The sequence below is a fragment of the Gallus gallus genome, chromosome 8 (assembly GCF_016699485.2).
Source record: "Gallus gallus isolate bGalGal1 chromosome 8, bGalGal1.mat.broiler.GRCg7b, whole genome shotgun sequence".
NCBI lineage: Eukaryota > Metazoa > Chordata > Aves > Galliformes > Phasianidae > Gallus > Gallus gallus.
The window spans coordinates 6,487,500-6,508,718 of NC_052539.1; the positions used below are offsets into that span (position 1 = coordinate 6,487,500).

General features: G+C 46.9%; 1 protein-coding gene across 19 annotated transcripts in view; it reads right to left on the minus strand.

Moving 5' to 3' along the window:
• SYNGAP1 (synaptic Ras GTPase activating protein 1) overlaps positions 1–21,219 on the minus strand; it is a 153,945-nt gene that overhangs the window by 38,716 nt on the left and 94,010 nt on the right. For 15 of the 19 annotated variants that reach the window (XR_006939969.1, XR_003076347.3, XM_015290514.4 and 12 more), the window contains one exon: positions 7,710–7,816. The exons of 1 other annotated variant lie outside the window; for it this stretch is intronic. Coding sequence is in view for 16 of the 18 variants with exons in the window: in XM_015290514.4 (XP_015146000.2) it covers positions 7,710–7,816 (107 nt within the window). In the remaining 2 variants the exon portion in view is untranslated. Of the gene's footprint in view, positions 1–7,709; positions 7,817–8,338; positions 8,509–8,538; positions 10,947–16,061; positions 16,704–21,219 lie in introns of those variants that run through there. 3 more of the 19 variants (XM_015290516.4, XM_004943254.5, XM_040704882.2) reach the window with 3 other exon arrangements.

Genomic DNA, 21,219 nt, shown 5'->3' on the forward strand with positions numbered 1-21,219 from the left:
TGGGCAACTTCATTTCCAGAGCAGTGAGACTTGTCCTCTCGGAGGGGAAGGATTGGATGAGTTACAAAGATAACACTCCGATGGCTCTGGATGGCAGCAGAACTGCCTCCCAACTGCTGCTCATCATGAAACATCTCGTTTCTTAAAGTTGCTCACAAGCAGCAACCAAGAAAAAAATAATAGAGCCAAGTGAAAATTTTCTCAGGTGCCAGGGATGCTGCAAGGCTCTGACAGGTGGGGGAAGAGTGCCAGATCATAAAATGGGCACATATGACTAGCAGGGCGCTCCAAGGATTAGGAGCAAACGTGATGCTGATGAAGGTTACTTCCTACCTCCCGCAGAACTAGCAAAGAGGTACAAGTTTGCTTATTAACCCATTATCAGCACCTCTGAAAAAGCTCTGGTTTCCTTCCTGTAGTAGGAAAGCAGATGGAACCCACTGCACGTCCACCTGTGTGGTAATATAAGGGCAAGGTGGTGGCTTGGGACACTCTGAAATCCATCAGCTGGAAGTATGCTATGAAGAGGTGCTTCCTGCACAGGCAGAGGACAATGAAAACTGTGCCAGGATGTATGAAGGATAAACAAAGCACAATAAGAACCAAGTGGTATTATGTAAATCTGCCACTGCTTTCGCACTAATGCACCGTTCCTCTCTGATCTTCTCATCTCCGCAGCAAGAGCGGAACAAAACTGAACTCCAGAAGTGAAAACTGATTACAGGCAGACAAGAGGGGGATTTACCGCAGCTATATTTTAAAGACCGATTATTCATTTTCGAAATAAAAGCAAGAAAGGATTAGAGATGTATAAAACAAATAGAATGGAAATTAAGTAAGCCCCTCGTGCAGGCTGTTACGTAACAAAACCGAGGGGCCTCTCCACATGAGAGGCAGCCAATGCTGGTGACTGCCAGGAGACCTTTCCTAATGCCATCCATAAAGCAGCCAGCAGAATTCTCTTCCACAAGATATTATACAGACAAATTTTTCAGCAAGATTAAAAAAGGATTACGTGTTTATATAAGGAAGAACAACATATGTAGCTGCATTAGTCAGGTTTAAAAATAACAGGAGTGAGCAATTATCATGCTCCAGGACACAAGCTGATCAACAGCAAGGATCAGGAAGATATTTTTCCCCTGATGGGACAGCGCTGTGGATTTGGCCAGAAAACAGTTCCAGCTCTCCAATGAAAAACTGCCTCCTGCCACGGGAGGGATGCAGAATGGGATGAGACAGTCGTAAGAAAAGCAAAGAAATGGAAACATCAACAGGGATACCTCGATAACGTGCCTTTTAATCATAGAATCGCTAAGGTTGGAAAAGACCCACAGGATCATCCAGTCCAACCATTCGCCCTTCACCAATGGTTCCCGCTAAACCACATCCCTCAACACAACATCCAAACGCTCTTTGAACACCACCAGGGTCGGTGACTCCACCATCTCTCTGGGCAGCCCATTCCAGTGCCTGACCACCCTTTCAGAGAAGTAGTATTTCCTAACGTCCAGCCTGAATCTTCCCTGGCGCAGCTTGAAGCCATTCCCTCTAGTCCTATCATTAGTCACACGAGAATCACTAGTCACACGAGACACACTAATGATGTGCATCAAGAGATTCCACGTGGTCTGCATGATATGCAGTCAAAAGTACTGAAGGAATCACATTTCCAAGTGCTGGGGATCACGCTGAAAAATTCATGAAGAAACAAGAGCTGCCACATAGCTGGGCAGGGCTACGGCAGCCTGCAATCCAGGCAGGCATCCCACATGGAACAGCCTTCAGACACACAACATGAGCATGGGAGAAGATCACCCCTGGAAACCAATATCCAAGGAAGGAGGGAATACCCAGCCTGCCCCAAGAGGACACAGGGGGCTGCATTTTGTGGTCCTTATGCAGGAAGGAGGCAATAATTCCTGTAAGTTGGGCTCTTCCCGCTTGGCATCCCGCCTGCAAGCAGCCCAGCAATCCAGAAAACCTTCAGATAACACAGGAGCTGTAGCAATTAGGAAAATTAATGGAAGTGAGCTTGGTCAAAGCTAGTAACACAAACCTGAGAGCTGGCTGCAGGAATATCTACAAAGAGTCATTATGACAAATGATAAGGTAGCAAGGTGGAAGGAACACTCCGATGGGATGTGGTGGGGATAGCAGCACATTGCTTCTGTTTAACGTCTTTGTTAATGATCTGGAAGAAAAGTTAAACAGCGCATTAATTATGCTGAGCTGTATTAAATCAGGAGGTGAAGTGAGGGCCAGCAAGGACACAGAAATAACACAAAGGGTTGTGAGCAATTAGAAGCTGATAACGCACATCCGTGTGAACTTCAGTTGAAGAACTACGTGAGTCAATTGGAGGGAATTTAAAATGGAAAAAACGGCAAGAAAAGTGATAAAAGGGCCAGAAAGACTGATTTGCAGAGAATGCATTCGTTAAAGTGTGTGTAATTTGGCTAAGCCATGATTTAGAGGTGAAGAACAGAATGAATGAGCTGGTACACATTCAAGCACAGTTAAACCAAGGACAGAATGGGATGCGACCAGGTGTTAAAGGCACCACTTACATGGTGCCCTACACTAATTGCAGGGGAATTGCATGAAGTCAAGTTGACATCCAATGTTCCTGCAGCTGAGGTCCACCAGACGGTGTCCCAGACTGGATCTGCCACTGTTAGACTCAGCCCTGAACGGTTTGATGTTATGAACAAATCTGCTTTGGCAGAAAGACGTTGTGAAGGCTGCAGAGCCTCTGCAGGGCCTTTATCCCAGAATAAAGGCACAGATGAGAACCTGGCAAGCATCCTGGAGATGGACAAACTTTCTTTCTTTCCCCTGAAGACACAGACCTGTGGTGTAACGACCAACAAACCTCATCATATCAGGCAGAAGATTAAAGCAGCTTTAAACAAACGTGTTATTGTGACGAAAGACAGAGCGAGCGGAGGAAGGAGAAATGTTAATCTTACAACAGGGAGGACAGCTCTGAGCAGCTTTTTCATGAAGGATGCTGCGATGCCTCACATTAATGTAAATCAACAGCCCCATCTCTGCATTGGCGCTGTCGCAGAATTAAAAAGATGCACTCGTAGGCCATCGAGTCACACGGCCGGGGAAGATCGCTCGTCTCCACCTGGCAGCATGACGGCAGCGGAGCAGCGCCTGGGAGAAGCAACAATCTTGCTGACTGCATAAAAGATGAGGCTGGGCAGCCGTGAGATCTCATCAGGCTTTGACCTTCACTTAGGCTGGCTGCATTGTCTTCTGTTCCATTTAGCAGTACTCTTAAAGAGCAAAGAGGCTGTATTCCTATAGATCCAATTATATTCTCGACTGAAAGCAAACCAAGGAAGGCAAGCAGTAAGGATCAGTCTTCCCATCATATTCACGTCGGATTCCTATAAGACTCATTTTATTTACTGCGAAGACTGTGTCTTTTTGTCTCTCTTTTTTTTTTTTTTTTACTAATAACCATAAATGATATACTGTTTGTAGCAACAATTCACTAACAACTCCATCCAAAAAAGCCAAACTGGAGAGCGTGCCGTGAGCCCAAAGAGCGGTTCACCGACAGCCCTCCACCCTGCCATGCCAGGAGGTCTGAAACCATCCCCAGCTCCAGCCCAATGGCAGAGCAATGCGAGAACACAGCCCGGCAGTGCAACAGTAGGGAACGGGATGCACTGAGACTGAGACACTGCCAGGACATAGCGTGCGTGGGAAGGGAAAAGCTGGTTTCTCGCCCACCTATGCGTCATGGTGCCTACTTTGAGCCAGTTCCGTCTGTCTTCCTATTTGCTCAATCAAGTAATATCCATTATTAAAAATATGACTTTTCCTATATATGAATCTCTATAAACAGCACACAGCTGTCTGAATGTGAGAGAGCACTCATACACACTTACCCTCACCATTTTCCTGCCTTTCATGGCAATTCCCTCCTCTATTGGTACTCCGCACAGACACAGTGCAAAATGGCACTTAGCACAACTGAACCCAGATAGAGACCGATGTCACTGCAGGGGATGATGGTTGGGGAAGTAGGGAAGAAAGAGGAAGGACAAGCAATGGGAGCCCCCATCTCTGCATGCATTGCATAGTATCAGCAGGGCTCACTGTGCATAACTAGGTGGAACGGAACCAGAAAAGGCACACTCTTATGTTGATCCATGAGTGGTTGGTCCTGAGGGAGGGCACCAAGTGTAAATCTCTCTCTTTTCCTCCAGTGCACATGGAAGAGGTCGGAAGGCAGATTTCCTGAGCTTTACACGTCAGCTCCTTGAAATAAATCCTTCGTTGACCACTGCCACTGAAGGCATTAAAAAAATGTCTCGTCAAGGAAACGTTTGCTTAAAGGCCATTACGCTGTTATGAATCCAAATTCCAGATGCCAAACAAATGCCAATTAGCAGTATTAAAAAAACAGATGCCTCGTTCTGAGGGAGCATCACAGCCTGGCATTTGAAGGGAAAAAATGGCACAGAGCATGCTGGAAGCCACTGCCCGACTGAGAAGATAGTTTTTAAATAGCTTTACTGATATGCAAACTTAAAAAGCTGTAAAAGCAACTTATTATGGAAGTCTCAGCATAATTCTTCATCAGTATGGATGAAGGTTAAGCTGTCCCCTGCCTTAAGCTGCTTTCCGTGAGGAAGCTGAAGCAGGGAGGAGAAGAGGTATGGCACAGAGTCAGCTCTGCAGACAGAATTGAAACAGCACTACCCTGCAGCTGCTTGCAGCCCTCCAGCCCATGGAGCAGGTGTCAGCAATTGGAGAAACAAAACAGCAGCTTCTGGTGTTATTCATTTCCTTTTTGCACATGACAAACCCCTTCCAAACACAGATGACACCTTGCACAAACCCTTTTGAAGCCACTAAAGGTCCCACTTCCATCCTTCACTCGAAGCTCTTCCCAGACCACTGATCTGAGTCTTCCATGTGGCGTTCAAATGCCCTCCCTGCTTCTGAGAGCTGGGGAGTTTGGAAGGCAGCAACCAAAGCAACACGAGTCCTCCTCTCCTGTCCTGTCATCCACTCAATAGATTTGCACCATTCCACAGGGTTAATGGGTATATTATTTCTGTAGTTTTGATTTGAGCTCATCTGTATTCTCAAGCAACCTGACTTCTAATTGCAGCTTGCTCTTTTAAGCAGATCCGGAGTTGACATGTTCTAAAAGAGGGTGATCTCAGCCCCCACCTGCACCACAACCTGCCAAGGAGTAACAACACATAAATGGACTGTTCAGAACAAAACCTACAAAGTCAGAAGCTTTGTCCCTGTGAGAAGGACAGGAGGGTGGCATTATGCTTCTGGGTATACAGGTGGCCAGACAGACAAAGCAGCTACACGTGGCACACATAGCTCCTAGATGTCTCCTGGTTTATGCCCAAGAAACGCAGCCATGTGCCACTACCTCACCCCTTTGCCACAGTCCTAAATAGCACAATAAACTGATGGGGAAATGAGGATCATTCTGCAAAGCTCTTATTTTGAAAGGAAGCAGGAACTAAGAAACATTTCTCAAAGATGGGATTAATGTCAAAAAATAAGCAAAAAAAAATGGGAACAAAGAAAAAAGAGAAACAATACAGATAGTAACCAAACACTCTGGTTACGCAGCTTGCAGTTGGGTGAAGACTCCAACCACAGCACATGGGTACACCTACAGGCCAAGGCAATGACTTATACATGAAGACAAAGACTACAGAATTTCTCATAAACAAAGAAGAGAACAGCCAGGCTTTCTCTCCAAGTTCAGAAGTCCTCCTGGAGCTGTACAGACCATGGGTTCAGAATAACATTCTCAGAACCTGACATAACAGACTGTTCTTGTGATAGCTTCGCATGTAACCACATGGAGGCCCTTTCTGCCTCGAGAAGCACTGCCCAGAAATGAGATCACTGAAGTGATGGATCGTTCTTAGCATCTCAGAACAGCTGAAGTGGGAAGGCACCCCTGCAGACTGTCTAGTCCAACCCCCCATCTCAGAGCTCAACTCGAGCAATAGCACTGTGTGTCCAGTTAGGTTTTGAATACAACTTTGAGGAAGGAGACTTCAGAACCTCACTGGACAACCTGTTACAGTGTCTGATCCCCCTCACAGTAAAAAAAAGATTTTTCTTACAATTAAGTGGAATTCCTTGTATTTCACATTGTACTCATCGCCCCTCCTCCAAAGAGCCTGGGTCCATTTCCTTTACCCCCTGCCATCAGGTACCTGTACACATTGTGAGGACCCTCCTCCCCCCAAACTTTCTCTCCTCCAGGCTAAGCAATATGTTCTGTTTCATCTGTTAATTCAGTTATTTTTCTCGCTAGATTAAAATGTGATGCTTAGTCTTTCAGTAGATATTGGAAATTCCAATTACAACCCAACAAGAAAGCCTCTACAAAAGAAACACCCTTCACGATAGGAAACCAAACGTTGGAGCAGGCTGCCCAGCAAGGCATCCAACCTTCATCCTTGGGGGCTTTCCAAACCTGCCTGGAGAACACCATCAGCAACCTGATGTAAGTTAGTCTAGCTGTGGGGAGGGGGTTGGGTCAGAGAGTTCCAGAAGTCCCTTCCAATCGATATTATTCAACGACTCTAAAAAGGAACCAAGCATGGACATCCAGCACATTCACCACCCATTGCCAGAAGTCAAGAAGAGCTGTGAAACAGCCCTTTGCTCTATTTCTTAATTCCAATCAATCCTGACTTATATTCTATACACTCTGATCAGACTTAACCCTTTTATCATTAAAATAGCCCTCATCCAACTCTTGGCTGATGTTTGTTAATTCCCATTTTCATTCTTAAAGCTGATACAACGTACAAGTTAATCAAAACTCCGCATTTATATCCGAGGCAGGCTAACAAATGTGCTTAACGTGGATGTTATCTAAAACAAGGCAAGAATGTATACACTGAGGCACAGAAATAGTACCCAGGTCCATAGGGAATAAAAGCAAAAGCAGAGTTCTCTAGGTACCTTATTTCCACGGGTTTTAAAAGAGACAGATTTCTTGCAAAAAAAGAAAAAAAAAAGAATAAAAACGTACCTAATGTTCAAGTTAGATGTTTAAATCATGAGAACCCATTGCTGAAGGCTTACTGAGCCTCTCATTTTAACTCAAGGCTTTTGCCCTCGGTCTGATAATAAACAAGCTTTTGTGTTGTTGGCTGAACTGACCACAGGCTGACACTGGCAAGAACATCCACACCAGCTGAAAACAACTCATGCAGACTCTCAGCCAACTGAACTCACAACAAAAGCAGAAGAGATAAAGAGCAATTAAGACACCTGCAGAGATTTCACCTGCTCCCAAGTAAACTATAAAGCCGTTTTGGTCTTCTACATAGCACATTGACTTGAGGGTAAAACAACACACTATGACCTACCTAAAGGAACTTTCTGCCTAGTCAAATATGGAATGCAACCCCTGGCAGCAGCTACACAGGTATTTATATAGCTCGCTGCCCACACTGAGATGGGTGTTCTGTATTTCCAACGTTAGATCAATCCAACGAAAGGCAGCAAACTAGAGATGTACCAGAAATCTCACTGATAACGCACGGTATTTCACAAGATACACCAACACTCTACTGAAAATAACAACTAATTACTCATTATTCAGATCCTAGTTATACGCTGTTCAGAGCCGAATCTCCTCCCATTCAGTGAGCACAATTCCCCCTTGGCAGGAAGGGCACACTTACCGATACTTTGAAAGGAGAGGTATTTGCAGCATCCATGGAGTTGGTTTTCTCAGATGTGCTGGTCCCGGAGATGCTCCGTCTGCGAGGAGATCTCTCTGCCGGGACCTCTAAGGAGGAACAGAAAAAGGTGGTGAATGGGTGCAGGGGGTGGGGATCAGTTAGGTTTTGTGCCTCAGCAAAGTTTCAAGCGCACACCGGGCTGCTGAATTACACTCACCTCTTTCTTACGTCTTATTTACCTCCTAAACTACAACGGCATTTCCACTGACAGATTCAAGGTTGTGAATCCGACTTGATCGGAGGCAAGAGGCAATAGAAACGCTGGTGAAGATCAATACCCACACACACATCCCTGCTTGTGAGATTCTAACCGGAAAAGACAAAATTCCTCTTTTTTACATAAGCGATGCAGGCACTAACTGATAACTAAGATCGAGACACCGGGAAACTCAGGGTTAGTCACAGCTCAACACGACTTGGCAAAGGTCAAAGTTCGGTCTCCTACGATCACACAACTTGCCAGCACCATACAACCACCAGAAGATGCATAGCTGCCTGGCCAACACGGCATGCATCTCTGCAGATAAAAAGAAATAGGTCAACTTCTCATTCTGGCAATATGACCTTACTGAGATACGACTTCAGCATCTTCAATCCACGCAGGCTGATCTGATGAGCGCAAATATTCATTAAAAAATACTCTTGTATCTGATTCCATTGGCTCGCAAAGCACACACGCTACTGACAGAATGTCACACACAAAGGCACGCGTACCATACGTGTGTGGGTTCTGATATACAGCGAGATGCACACAGACACACACAGATACCTTTGTCACAAGTGCTGCCCATCTCCGGCTCGATCACCAGACTTAAAGGAACACAGCTCCACAAACCATCCTAGCCAGGGGAGGGAGAGAATTACTTCCTAGCTGAAAGTCCATTGTTAAACGCCGAGTCTTAACCAAGAGGAATAAAGCGTGACTCCAAGCAGCGGCGTTCCTTCTCCTGCCGTTTCCCTTCCAGGAGACAGATGCTGTTTAAACTTCCATTTCTGGCTGCCCGGCCCTGGGGATCCGTGCTACTTCCACCGAGCAGAACGCCGGGGCTCCGCTCCCCCTCCCTGCCACGGCAAGCAGGGAGAGAGCGAGTGAAAAGGGAGCACAGGACTGCAGCTATTCAATCAATCGCTCCGACTGCACATCCTCATTAGTTACTTTCAGGCTATTAACAGACGCCCAACTGCCGGCTTCCCTCCGTTACAGAAAATTTCCCTGCGTCTCCCGATTGAGAGCAGCAAGGAAGCTGCGTGGAGACGGGCAGCCAGCCGGAGCCACGGGAGCTGCGTGGCAAAATCACTGAAGAAAAGGCGAGAGAAGCCTTCTTCGGCGACAGAACCGCCCGTGATGCCTTGGAACAGCAGACTGATTTCAGCAGCGTTAAGACGCGCATCTCCTGTGGATACTCGGAGAGCAACAAAATGGAGCATTCTGAGAGGCAAGGACAGCCGGACCCTGCAGTGCCGGTGCTTCACCCTGAGATACTTCTCTCTTAACCAACCAGACCTCTGGCACTCAGCTCGGAGCCAGCAGCAGGGACTGAGCTGCTGGGCACACGGCAGGGCTCGGCACAGCTGCCCCCGGAGAAGGGGCAGAGCGGAGCCGTGCTGCCGGCCGCAGGGATGGGGCAGGAGCAGCGCTGCATCCCAGTCAGCAGAGCGGTGTGGGGCGATTCCTCCCTCGGTACTGAGCTTTGGGCACTGCCCGTCCCGGTGCTGGAGGGTGGGTGGGCGATTCCCCTTGGACTGTGCAGGGAACAGAATGCCTGTTGGAGTGGGGTCAGTGCCGGCGAGCAGCAGCAGCCCCGGCCCTCGGAAGGCTGCGGGGTTTATCCCAGGTGTGCCCCTCCTTGCCACCCCCCTTCCCCTAAGCACAGCTTCTGTCCCGCAGCCCCTGTAAGTGCTGCGCTCCCAAAGGGAGCTGTGTTATGTAGGATTTAATGACGGCTTCTGCTGCTCCCATTGTAAACGTAATGAAAGCAAACAAGAGTGATGTATGCAGTTGGAGCCGGGGAGCAAGGCGAGCACCTTTCCTTTTAGATCAGCTAGTAATGAGAAACGTAATAGGCTTGGCTTGCTCCGCTCCTCACTCACAGGAAATCACATCAAAGCCGCTTCGGTAATTTAACACAGCCTGTTAGCTTTGCTGAGTCATAAATGAAAGCTGGAGCCCAAGCTCCACGTTTCCAACAAGAGGGGGTCGCTCAGGGCGGGGGGGGCTCAGCAAAAAGTTGGTGTTCAAAGCAGGAGGAGCTGAGAAGTGACAGCAGGGATCTGCTGGCTCTCCTCACCTCCCTCCTCCCTCCACGCACATCCAGGAGCAATGCAGGTTCTCAGCCAATGAAACAGCGAGGCGCCATCAATACAATGAGTTTCTGCTGATCTCAGAGTGGGAAAGGGAGATGCTCACAAGGTGCCTGCAGCAACCTAAAAATGCAACTACCTTCCCCTCTCCGCCAAAAAGCAAACCGACAACGTGCTCAGTCCCCAGGACAAAACAGGGCCCAGTTACAGCAGAATTGTCAGGACAGGTTAACTCAAAATCACCGACCAACGGCAATCTGCTGCGATGCCCACAGAGCGGCATTTTTGCTGAGCTGTGTAAAAAGTAAATACAAATCTATACTGTCACTAGCAGGCAAAAAATGAGATGGTTCCCTCCCTGACTGCGCAGGCAGCGCTGGAGGCTGCTCTTGCATAATCCTCACCTGCTGTAAAAATCAATGCACCTCTCCTCGGCTCAGTATTAAATCACAACTGCTCTCTTCACTGCTCGCTCTCAGGGACCAGGACCACAGCTAAATCACATCGTTTCTACAGATAAACAGCCTGAAACTCTCCTCATCCACTCTCAGTCCCTGGGGGAGAAAAATGAAGCAGACAGCTCTTCCCCTTTTCACCCTCAAGTAGAAAACTCCATCAAACCAATGAATTGCAGACATCCCTACGGGACACTTTTCATTTGTCACCTCGCTTACTGGTGATCTGCAGTATTATTTATGCAAATAAACATTTATGCAAATAAATACCTTGGTGCTGCACTGGTCCCAGGAGTCAGTCAGGCTGGGATGGCTGCAGGACAGTGCCCAGGGACACGGGCAGGTAGTGCTCTCTGTACCCATTGGCACTGCACTGCTCTTCCCACGCCACACTCCAGCTCTCTTTGCCTCCCTGACCTCCAGCCAGGACGTGGCTCTCTGGCTCCATCTGAATTTCCTACTTCCCTGTGCTCTGGTCACTTGAAACCCAAACCCACACTGCTGTGGGAATCTGTATTCTACTGTCAAGAGCTTTCTCTCAGGATGGCAGAAGGAAAGCTGAAACAAACCCCTCTGCTTTGCAGGATGGTGCTTGCTACTCCATCTCCATTTTTCTGAATTAGATACGGATTGGAGAAGGGCAGGGCAAGCAATCAGGAACAAAGGAACATCCTCAGGGGTTAGAGTGAGAAGAATGAGGTTGGTGACCTTGTAAACGAGGTCATGGAAACAAAGCCTGCAGGGGTCCTGCTGACCCTAAAGGCCGCGCCACGGAGCAGCCTGGGTCACAGCAGGACCCTGCCACGTGCCAGGGCTGGCAGGAGCCCCAAGCACCCACGGGGGGATGCCAGGAAGGGGTGAGCACGTTGGCAAGCATAGCTCCTGTCTGCCGTTACTCATAAGGGACTGGTCGTGGTCTCTGTCACAGCAAACATCGGAGCATCCCAGGCAGCAAGTCCCAAGACATAGATACTGTCCAGCACACAAGAAAATCTGTGCCTGTCTTCATTCTCCAGGTATCTTTCTCTGAAATCTTTGTGCTGCCTTTGCCGGGAAGGGGCAGACTGCTGACGTGTGAGCTCCTGGTTAGGGGAATAAAAGGCGGATACAGCAGGATCCCAAAGACCAGGGCTTCCTTTTTTCATCTCTGCACATCCTGATACGACAGCGCTTTGGTCTGTGACTGGAGGGAATAGAGAATGTGATTCATAAAAAAGAATCAATTCATTCCGCCTCTCGAGCCTAGCTTAATTACAAGCATCTGAAAAATACAAAACCAGTTCAATGCCACCAATTACTTGGCTATAGGCAAAGACTGCCCCTCAGGTGCAATGGCATTCAAACGTCCCCAGCTGACACAGACCAAAGAAGCACCCACCCCAATCTTTTCACCCCCTTTCCATAGCTACCCATGAGAAAATGGTAACTTATCATTCTTTTTCTTCATCTTAACAGGTGAAAATAGCCACGCTGCTTTCAAAACCTGTCTGCACAAACAGCTTCTTCTACATTTTTAAATACAATAATGCCCAGAGGCCTCTAACCAGGCTGCCCTACTGCAGCCATAGCCACGGACCAGAACACACTAAAGGATTTCAAGGCCATCTCCAACACTACTTTCTCCTCCGTCAAAAGGCCAATTAGTCGTACAGATTAGCTACAATGGAAACACACAATAAAACCCTGCAGCACTTGACTTGTTGTGACTCATGATTTCTTTCACAAACACACTTCAAGAAATAAGGGGTTCCAAGCTCTGCTTGGAAGAGTTGGAGCACTTACAGGCTTGCTGCTGGAGCACGTTTTGAAGATGTAAGTAACCACCAGTGGAGTGCTTTACTACAGAGACGAACCACTGGGATTCAATATTCGTCTCACAGACAACAAGAACTACAGAGCTCGTTTCTTGCTTTACAAAGGCAGCACGCTGGAAGTTGAGCTCGCTGGGCAGCCATACAAGCAGAGCAGAGATGCAGCCTTTCTTCTCCACGACATTTTTATTAGCAATTTGCACGGTGAGCTGCACCTACACAGGGCAGAAGTAATGCAGGTGCTTGATCAGCCCTGGTGGTTGGCTCTCCTCACATACCTACATCTATCTCCATGCACGTGCACGCACACACACAGCATATTAATGGAGTGTAACATTATGGCATCCACAACTTCATCAAAACAGAAGAGGTTATTTTTATCTCGTTGGCCCCTTAGGGTTGTTTCAGAGCACTCAAATGACAGCTCTAATGAGAAAGAGATCTCCTTGGACGCAGTCAGTATTTACTTACCATTCCTTCTACCTTGGTGAAAATGCCTACGAGCCAACAAAATTACAGGTAGCAATAAAAAGCAGAAAGCAAGCAAGCATCAGGAGGTATGTGCAGCCCAAGCAGCCTATTTCAGATGAGCACTGCCTAATGAAACAGGAAGCCTCATATAAAAATACCTAAAGCCATTCATGTTTTACCTTGGAGTACGTTTTGTATCTTGTTTTACTCACTGGGGGGGAAAAAAAACAGACTGAGGCCCAACTCACAGACTGTTATAACAATTAATTAAATGCCCAGGTAAAAGCTGAGACTAAAAGCAAACAGAGTGTGATCTGTATTCAATCCTGAGGTCTCGTGCTCTAAATATGTAAATTCTACCAGGTATAACTTAAAGGAGGAAAGTGTAATTCACAGCGATAGCTCTTCCCCATTTATTGAGATAACTAGATAGGAAGAAAAAAAGCCACGAGAAGCTGTGTCTGAGAGAACACAACAAAGCCACAGTCATAGCATACTGAATTGCACAAAAGCCACCAAGGCTGGAAAGGGAAATACAAAGGAAGCCCAGCGAGGCTCATTTGCTACAGAACTCCATCATAAAACAACTACTAGGTACCAATTATGATCATAACCTCTTCCAGTCCATTAGAAGAGATTGTGCTTCGCTGAGGACCGAGTCGATTGGACAAGTCCTGCAAGATGATCCAGGTAAACATCCAGGAGACTTTTAATTTGCACGCAGGTAATTCTGTTGCTTAGACACCTGCATTGCTTTGGCATCTGAAAAAATGTAATTGAGTTAGTGCCCAATTCAGAAGGTGCATAGCAAGCGACGCAAGTGACAATTTGAGTCACTTACAAGATGTTAAGTCATTGGTTCCTGAGGAGTTCAGTCTGAAAGACAAGACATAACAAGCAGAGCAGATGAATGCACAGATGAAGCTGGAAGAAAGGGCAAGAATATCACAGAAGATAAAAAAAAATTGGCTTTCAAGCACTGACTATCACAGTCCCTTTATGGAGAATGTTCTGCAGACACTGAAGGTGGCATTTCATGAGTACATCATCAGCTGTTATCAGATTGATGTGCTCACTTTGAGGCGGTGGAAAAAATCCTCCATCCCTACAAATACAAGTCAGAAATGAAACATGTGTGTGTCCCTAGCTGTTCAACGTGTCCTCTGCATGAGATCTGGAATGCTTGCCCTTTTTCTTTTCTTTAACCTTCATCAGCCTCGAAAATCTCCTTCACCAACCGACTCCATGCACAGCAGTATAAATTGCCAGGACTACTGTGCCAAAGCATAACCAGACACGAGAAGCTACCACGCGTGACCTGGAGATGCTGATGTCCTCGTTAGCTCCTAACGATCTTGGACTGCCCCTGCTAATTTAAATTACCTTGTGTTTGCTGCAGAGAGATTGCACACAGACAATTAACACAGATCAGCTGATGCATGGCAACTCGTTCCCGCAGCGTAATTTGTTGAGAGGCTTATGACTTAGACACGCATTAGTATGATTTCAATATTTATTATCCTCGTTATTAAACAACAGCCTTGAGCCACATCTAACAGAAGTGATCCTTTTTCTCCCCGTGAAAGGGCTGTGAATCAAGGCGTTCTCTAAGCAGCAAGCCTTTGCTCTGGTTATTGGGATGCTCTCACACAGGCTAGCTCCTAGGGGCATCAAGGCTCTGCAGCTATTCCCCATTCCCCTCAGTGGGACAGAAGCTTGGAGTGACCATAGCTCTTGCTCACTCTGGCAGGATTTCGCCCTTCAGCAATAAGGGTTATCCTCATGGACACGCAAACAGAAAGATCTCCATGTACAGCAGATATCTGAGGGATGTCACTGAACCTTTAATGGGGCTCTGGACTTAAGGCAGTGTTTGGGAACTGTTATCTCCTTAAGATAAAAGAGGTAAAAAAAAACAATGCTACCTTGAATAGCTCAGCTTTGTGACACTCTCCAGACTCCATGTTAATAAATACTTCTGTGGTGAGGCTTAGAAGACAACTTGAAGACCTCCTGGTGTAAAACAGCAGGCCCTGAAGAACAGCACTGGTGTCCGGTCCATGCATGCTCCTGTCCCAGCTCACCTTCAATACCGTATTCCCAAAGAAGGCCTCAGCACACAGTAATTAGTAAACGTGGACAGACTCCAGGAGCACTTACTGTCCTCCCACCTTCTACACCTCTATGGAACTGCTGACCTAGAGGGCATGCACAAACACCAGCTTGCTGGAAAGAGCACAGCAACACCAGGAACATGCAGTCTGGATGGAGACAACAAAAGTGAGTACGCCTAGATGGGCTGCCGCCTCCTTGACTGCGAAAGATCCATAATGGTGACTACTGTATCATGGCAAAAGTAAATAAAAACGTATGGCAAATACATTACTTTAAGTAGTCCATCAAGAGGGAAAGGGGGATGCGTATGGGACTTTCTGTCTGAGCGTTATCAATGCAGAATGGAAGCAGAACACATCCTGAGAACAACGAAACGTGGAAGAGTGAGATGGAATGATGTGCAGAGATGAGATGGAAAGAATAAAGACAAATGCCAACAGCCTGAAACACCGACAGCTGAAAGGGAAAAAGCCAAAACAATAATCAGCTTCTTTGTGCAAAAGCGGTTTCAGCTTCTTGCTGGTATTTATGTTGGACTACAAATAAAAGAGCAGTTTCAATTTCCTCCTTGAATAAAGTTAAATTGATGTGTAAGTATGCAGAAACAGAGCACGCGATTGTTTGATGGTGCTCCCCAGATCTAATTTCTAGAGTAGGGCAGCATCTGATCCCTTGGCTGAGATCTCTATCCCAAACACATCGAGGCATTTCTCTTTGGAGGAGAAACTTTCGGCAAAGTCTCCTCTCTGATTTATCGCCTGAGCCTCGCGTGGTTGGGAAGTGAAGTTGCAGGCAAGCTGACAGCAATGGGTAAAGTGGACTGAAGGCAGGGATGAGGCGGTCAGATGGCACAGAGGGATAAAAACCCATCGTTAAGAAACACTCCAGAGTCCAGAAAAGACCCTGTGCCGAACTAAGGTGGCACTGCCCATTACAGCTTGACCTTTGCCCAGCGCGCACACGACTATTTTAAGCAGATTCTAAGCCGGTTTAATTAATAACTGCGTATCATTTAAAAGCTTTTACAAAGAAATAACATCCGGCAACCGAAGGACTGAAGAAATCAATGCCACTGGAAGCAGTGACGGCTTTGCCAGTCAAACGTAAACAAAACGAGAACAATCAGCACCCTACCGTACCGAGAAACGACAGAAGGCTTTTCTCATCTTCTGTGCTGCTATCCAGCCACTCGGCCACATCGCCGGGAGAAAGGAGACTCATTCTCCAGCCAGAAAACTTTTCCATACAGACAACAGCGAGTGAACGAAGCAGGGCAGGCAGGGCGGGGAGGAGCGGGTGGTCTCGGGATTCCAGTGCTCCAGTTGTTGCCTACACTGACAACGCAGCCCTGCCCCGCGCGCTCAGCCCCGCACCTGATGGCCCATGGTGCCGGGGCAGGCGTGGGGGGATCTGCACTTGTTGTCTCTTTGTGTCAGCTTTCGGTTGAGGCAGGAACGGAAAAGAAGGCAAAAAAGGGGAGCGGGGAAACCAAGGTTTGAAAATCCAAAGGAGGTCGCAGGTTGTGATGGAATCGGTTCAAATAAAAAAAAAAAAGAAATAGATTTCAGCAAAGTAAGCAAAACAGCTCCTCAGCTAAGTGTACCTTAGTCCTATCATCCCCTACCGTGTTGGCTTTGTTTGTAGGCTCAGGCTTTATGCTTTACGCTAAAAGAAAAGACGATCCCAATCCCCCCTCCCACTACAGAGGAGCCGGCATTCCCCTGCTCACAAGCCCCTCCGTGCTCCAGCTATTATACCAGCATCCCAGCCTCTCTTACAATGCATTTGTTCATGCAATGGCAGGTTGATCAATCTGGGAAGAGGAAGCTCCCACCCCTCCCTCTCCCCTCCTCCTGCATGGCGGCATTGATCGGCAATAATGGCATCTGCCTCCGCCCGCCTGCACAGCGCGGGGAATGGGGAATCGCTCCTCTCCGGGCTGTGAAGGTGGTGGGGAGGGGGCACTGCCCACAGCGGCTCAAAGCAGCATCAGTGCTAACAGTCCATTCTCTCCTTTATCTTTTGTTTTTTTAGTTTTAAAGAGAGAGAAATGGAAAATAATCTTGCTCTGTCTAGACAGCGAGCTTGCCCTGCACAGCCCTGCACCGAGCGCTTGCTGTCGTGGCTTTACGGAGGGCACATTTAATTGCGTGGGATTTATGGTGTATGATTTATTCCACACAAAAGAGCGTTTTACAGGTTTCCACATGCAGAAGCAGACACGAATCCTGGTAAGCGAGGGACTCCCGGGCCCCACAAATCAAAATTGCCTTTGTCCTGAGGGGATGGAGCTGATGCTCGGATCAAACTGCGCTCTTTAAAGAGACAGTGCCTTTGGTGCATCGGCTTCTGAACCTGCCTTTATTTTAAAGAATTCGTATGGCTGCCAGCCCCTGTTGCAAAGTAGGACACGTGCTGACCCTGCCTAAAACCCGAGCCAAAACAACAACAAAAGCCATTAGATCAGCAAGACGGAGAATTAGTTACTAACCAACCAATGAAGGGAAAAAAGAGAAAGAGCTGTGAAGTCCCAGCAGGGAAGAGAATTCCAATTACTTAGACAAACTGTAGCAAAGTGTTGTTTGTGCAGGACAGATATTTTCATAACACACCTGCCAAGCGGGGCAGATGCTGCAAAGAATGCACAATTAATGAGGGACTGACAGTGCAGGAGGAAGATGCTCAGCTGAGCAGTCCCCCCGTAGCCCTGGACAAGCGCACATCCCACCCTGAATGTAGACAGAGGGTTTAATAAACCAGAAATATTGCCTATGTAATCTAATAGATTGAAAACCAGGCTGCTTGGGGAGGTGATGAAGTCCCCATCCTCAGAGGTATTTAAGAGTGATGTGAACGTGGCACTGGGGATGCAGTTAGTGGGCATGGGTCAATGGATGGACTAGATGATCCTAAGGGTCTTTTCCAACCTAAGCGATGCTATGATTCTATATATGCTTTCCCACCAATGCAAAACCCGGCCTTTTCGTTTTGACAGCAAGCTTTTCCAACACATTTTCCCTGTGTGTGGAGGAGGATGACATTTTGTCCAACTTCCACAAGCAGAATCTTCTTTGAGTTACGGATGTGCAAACTGATGACGTCAATCTCCTTGTGATAAGAATGGAATTAAATTCAGCTCCCAGAGCGAGGATTAGGTGGCTGTTTTCCTCCATCCAGTTGGTCAATAGGAAATAATTCTACCTCTTCCCTTCTAGTTTTCCATGAAACAAGTGTGGTGCCTCAAAATGCTGACAGCCCTTCCACTAGAAGCTGGTTTAATTTGCCATGTTATCTATCATTTTCATAAATAATAGGGTGTAGGGAAAACAAAGTTAAGAGTATTGATTTCCTATGAATGCTTCTCACTCCCATGAATTTTCTGTCCTTTCCAGGAGTGCAGACCGTGCACACATTCTGCTTTCCTCCACAGCTGCCTTACCCTGTATCATGATTCAGCTTTACTCATCCCTTTCAACGCATCACAAGTGCTCACGTCAAGAGGGTAAGTACATTAACTATCAAAAATGAAAATGGCTTATTGGAGTACTGGAAGATATGAGAGCGTGGAAAACATGGTAAGAAAATGGAGGCAGGATCAGCAAAGATTTCAGCCAGGCACACACAAGTAGGAATAGAAAAGGCACCCAAAGCCTTTCCCAGGCGCACAGTGGCATTTGCATTCCTGAGGCAACGTGTGGGGATCACGTCATGATTACCATCACCTAACCTGACCGACTTGAAACACCTCGAGGACATCACCCAGGGGCTCTCCTCCATTTGCTGCATTACTTCCAGTTGAACAAAAGCACATCAGAAAAAAGGACATCTGATTTCAACAGACACCACAAAGACAAAGCACCAGCCTCACCCGCTCCCTTGGCACGCTGTTCCAATGGTGAGCTGCACGTGTGGTTAGCAGTGTGCTCCCAGTTCTCCAGCAATGAATGCATCCGGCCTCACCTCCTAACCACCGGGCACTGCTTGATGTTTCTATGCTTTAATACTCCCCGTTATCAAACTGTGGTATCAGAAGTCTTCCCCCTGTTTACACACACTGTCTGGTTTCAAACAATCACTTCAGAAATGTCTCAAAACTCCTCTGCAGCATCGATTTTAATTTTGAAACCTTTTGCTGTAGGGAAAACAAGGCAAATGAAACTTGCTGTGGGACTGGAGAAGGGGAGTAGTATTGGTCTCCCATTAAAGCTTGCCACAGGCAGAAAAAGCACTGAAGTGCTTCTTCAATTTCTCTTTCTCCACCTTAAAGCAGGTGCTGTGCTCCAGAGTTCACCAAAAGACTTCCAAAAGACCTGTCCAAATTTGCCAGGGCTGCTGGGTTTTGAGAGAAGCTGCAAATAAGCACGGGGGCAATATTCAAAACATACCTTACGTTTCCATGCTGTGACAACTACCTATGCTGGAAAAAAGTTTGTAGAACCAATGTGAATTGACAAAATAGACACAAATTGCCTTACCAAAAAGAGGGGAAGCGTGCAAAAATGTAAAAGCATCCTTCGCTGATGCCTAAAGGTACAGAAAGGTGGGAGAGATCAGCAAAGTGATGATAGAACAAGCAGGGGGAAGCAGTGGCTAACTTTGCCTCGAGAGGCTGCAGCCTTCAGAATGGCCGGTTCTGTCATTAAAAAGTTGGGGTTCACCTCCCTCACCCTGAGGTCCGAAGGCAGATGAGCCCACAAGGCTGAAGTTTAAAGCAAGCTTTGACATTTCTGAACCTCTTATATAAACTAACAACTTAAAAGCTGCGTACGTCCCCAACTGGTAACTCCTTAAATTACCACCAGCGAATGGGCTCCTGCTCCTTCTTGCAGCTGTCACAAATGTCACCCTCCTACAGCTCTGATTTTGAAACCTATGATGCTAAGCGGCTTTGCCATCCCATGGATTTAAAAATTAGCATTCTTGATAGGTGAAACGACACAGAAGCACAAGAACTCCTTCTTTTTTCTATGCGAGTTTTAGAAAACCATCATTCATAATATATGCAAATAATAGAGCACAGATGCCTTCCGATGCGGATGCTTTGTAAGCACCAAGTAGCAGTAGTATTATAAATCATAATGTATTAATGCTCTCCGCACGAGGCACTTACAAGGAAAGGAAAAAAAATGGATCTTGCTTGCACTAGGGACAGACTGATGGGCTGATTGATGGATATTGCTATAGTCAGTCGGTGATTTCTTCACAGCAATATACATTAGAGAACGCACACCCAAGTCATTCTTACTGAAATCTTACACAGGCAGTTTAGGAGGGAAGGAAGACAGGCTGCTCATGCACTTGAAAAACAAAGTCCTCCCTTCAGCCTGGGGGCACGGTGGGCAGGGAGAGGCAATATTAATGCTCTTTTCCCCAGAAGCAGGCAGGCGGAGATGTATAAAATAGCTCGCCTGAGGTTGCAGCACTTGTTAAACCACAAGACGCAATAAACATCCGCTTTTCCAGCTCCTGGATCAATGTCATACGTACCAGACAACAAGGCTCACCTCTGCACTTGTCCTTTAGAAGTTATTTCTGTCATTTTCCCCACAAAAATGCCAAGCAGTAATAACTTCTCCATCCTTCTCAATGCCACAGCACAGCACAAGCAAGCCCGCCTTAAAGCAACCTTTGCAGGTACCTAAAAAATACCACTTCTAGACACAAAAGGTGCCATTTTCTGCATTAAACCATTTTAAACGCCTATCTGTAAGGAATATCATCTTGTTTTGAGAAGCAGTATTGCAACTTAACAGCCTCTAAGCACGCTGTAATCTGGTTCAAGAGCAATGCAGACAGATAAGGGCGAGCAATCCATTTTGCATTATGGAATCCCCATGGAAGGACGCACAACTATTCTGTGACACAGATAACTTCCTGGCTTAAGCCACATAAGCAAACCAGGCTGCACCACCACGACAGGCTACGAGCAGCTGAGCAGACTCACAGCTCAGGTGAGCCCCGCTGGAGCAGGGCAGAGCAACCAGGAGGTCCCCTGTGTAAGAGTGATGGGCACCCAGGTCTCTGAGCCCATCTGTACTGCTGCTGAAAGCAAAGCATGCTAGCCCACACATGCACGTTCTCATCTACTATTTGATCATTGAGATTCCTTAATGATGTGATTTTAGCACAGTCAGGGATCCTCAGCACTTACAACCAGCTGAAGATGACAACCTCTACGTGCCACAGCGCTGATGTTTACACTGGTAAAATATGATGCTGTGGTCCCATTACCTTCCAGAGCACATCCTTCAAAACCCAGCTGAGCTCACAGGCGTTAACCCAGCGGGAGCTCAAGGG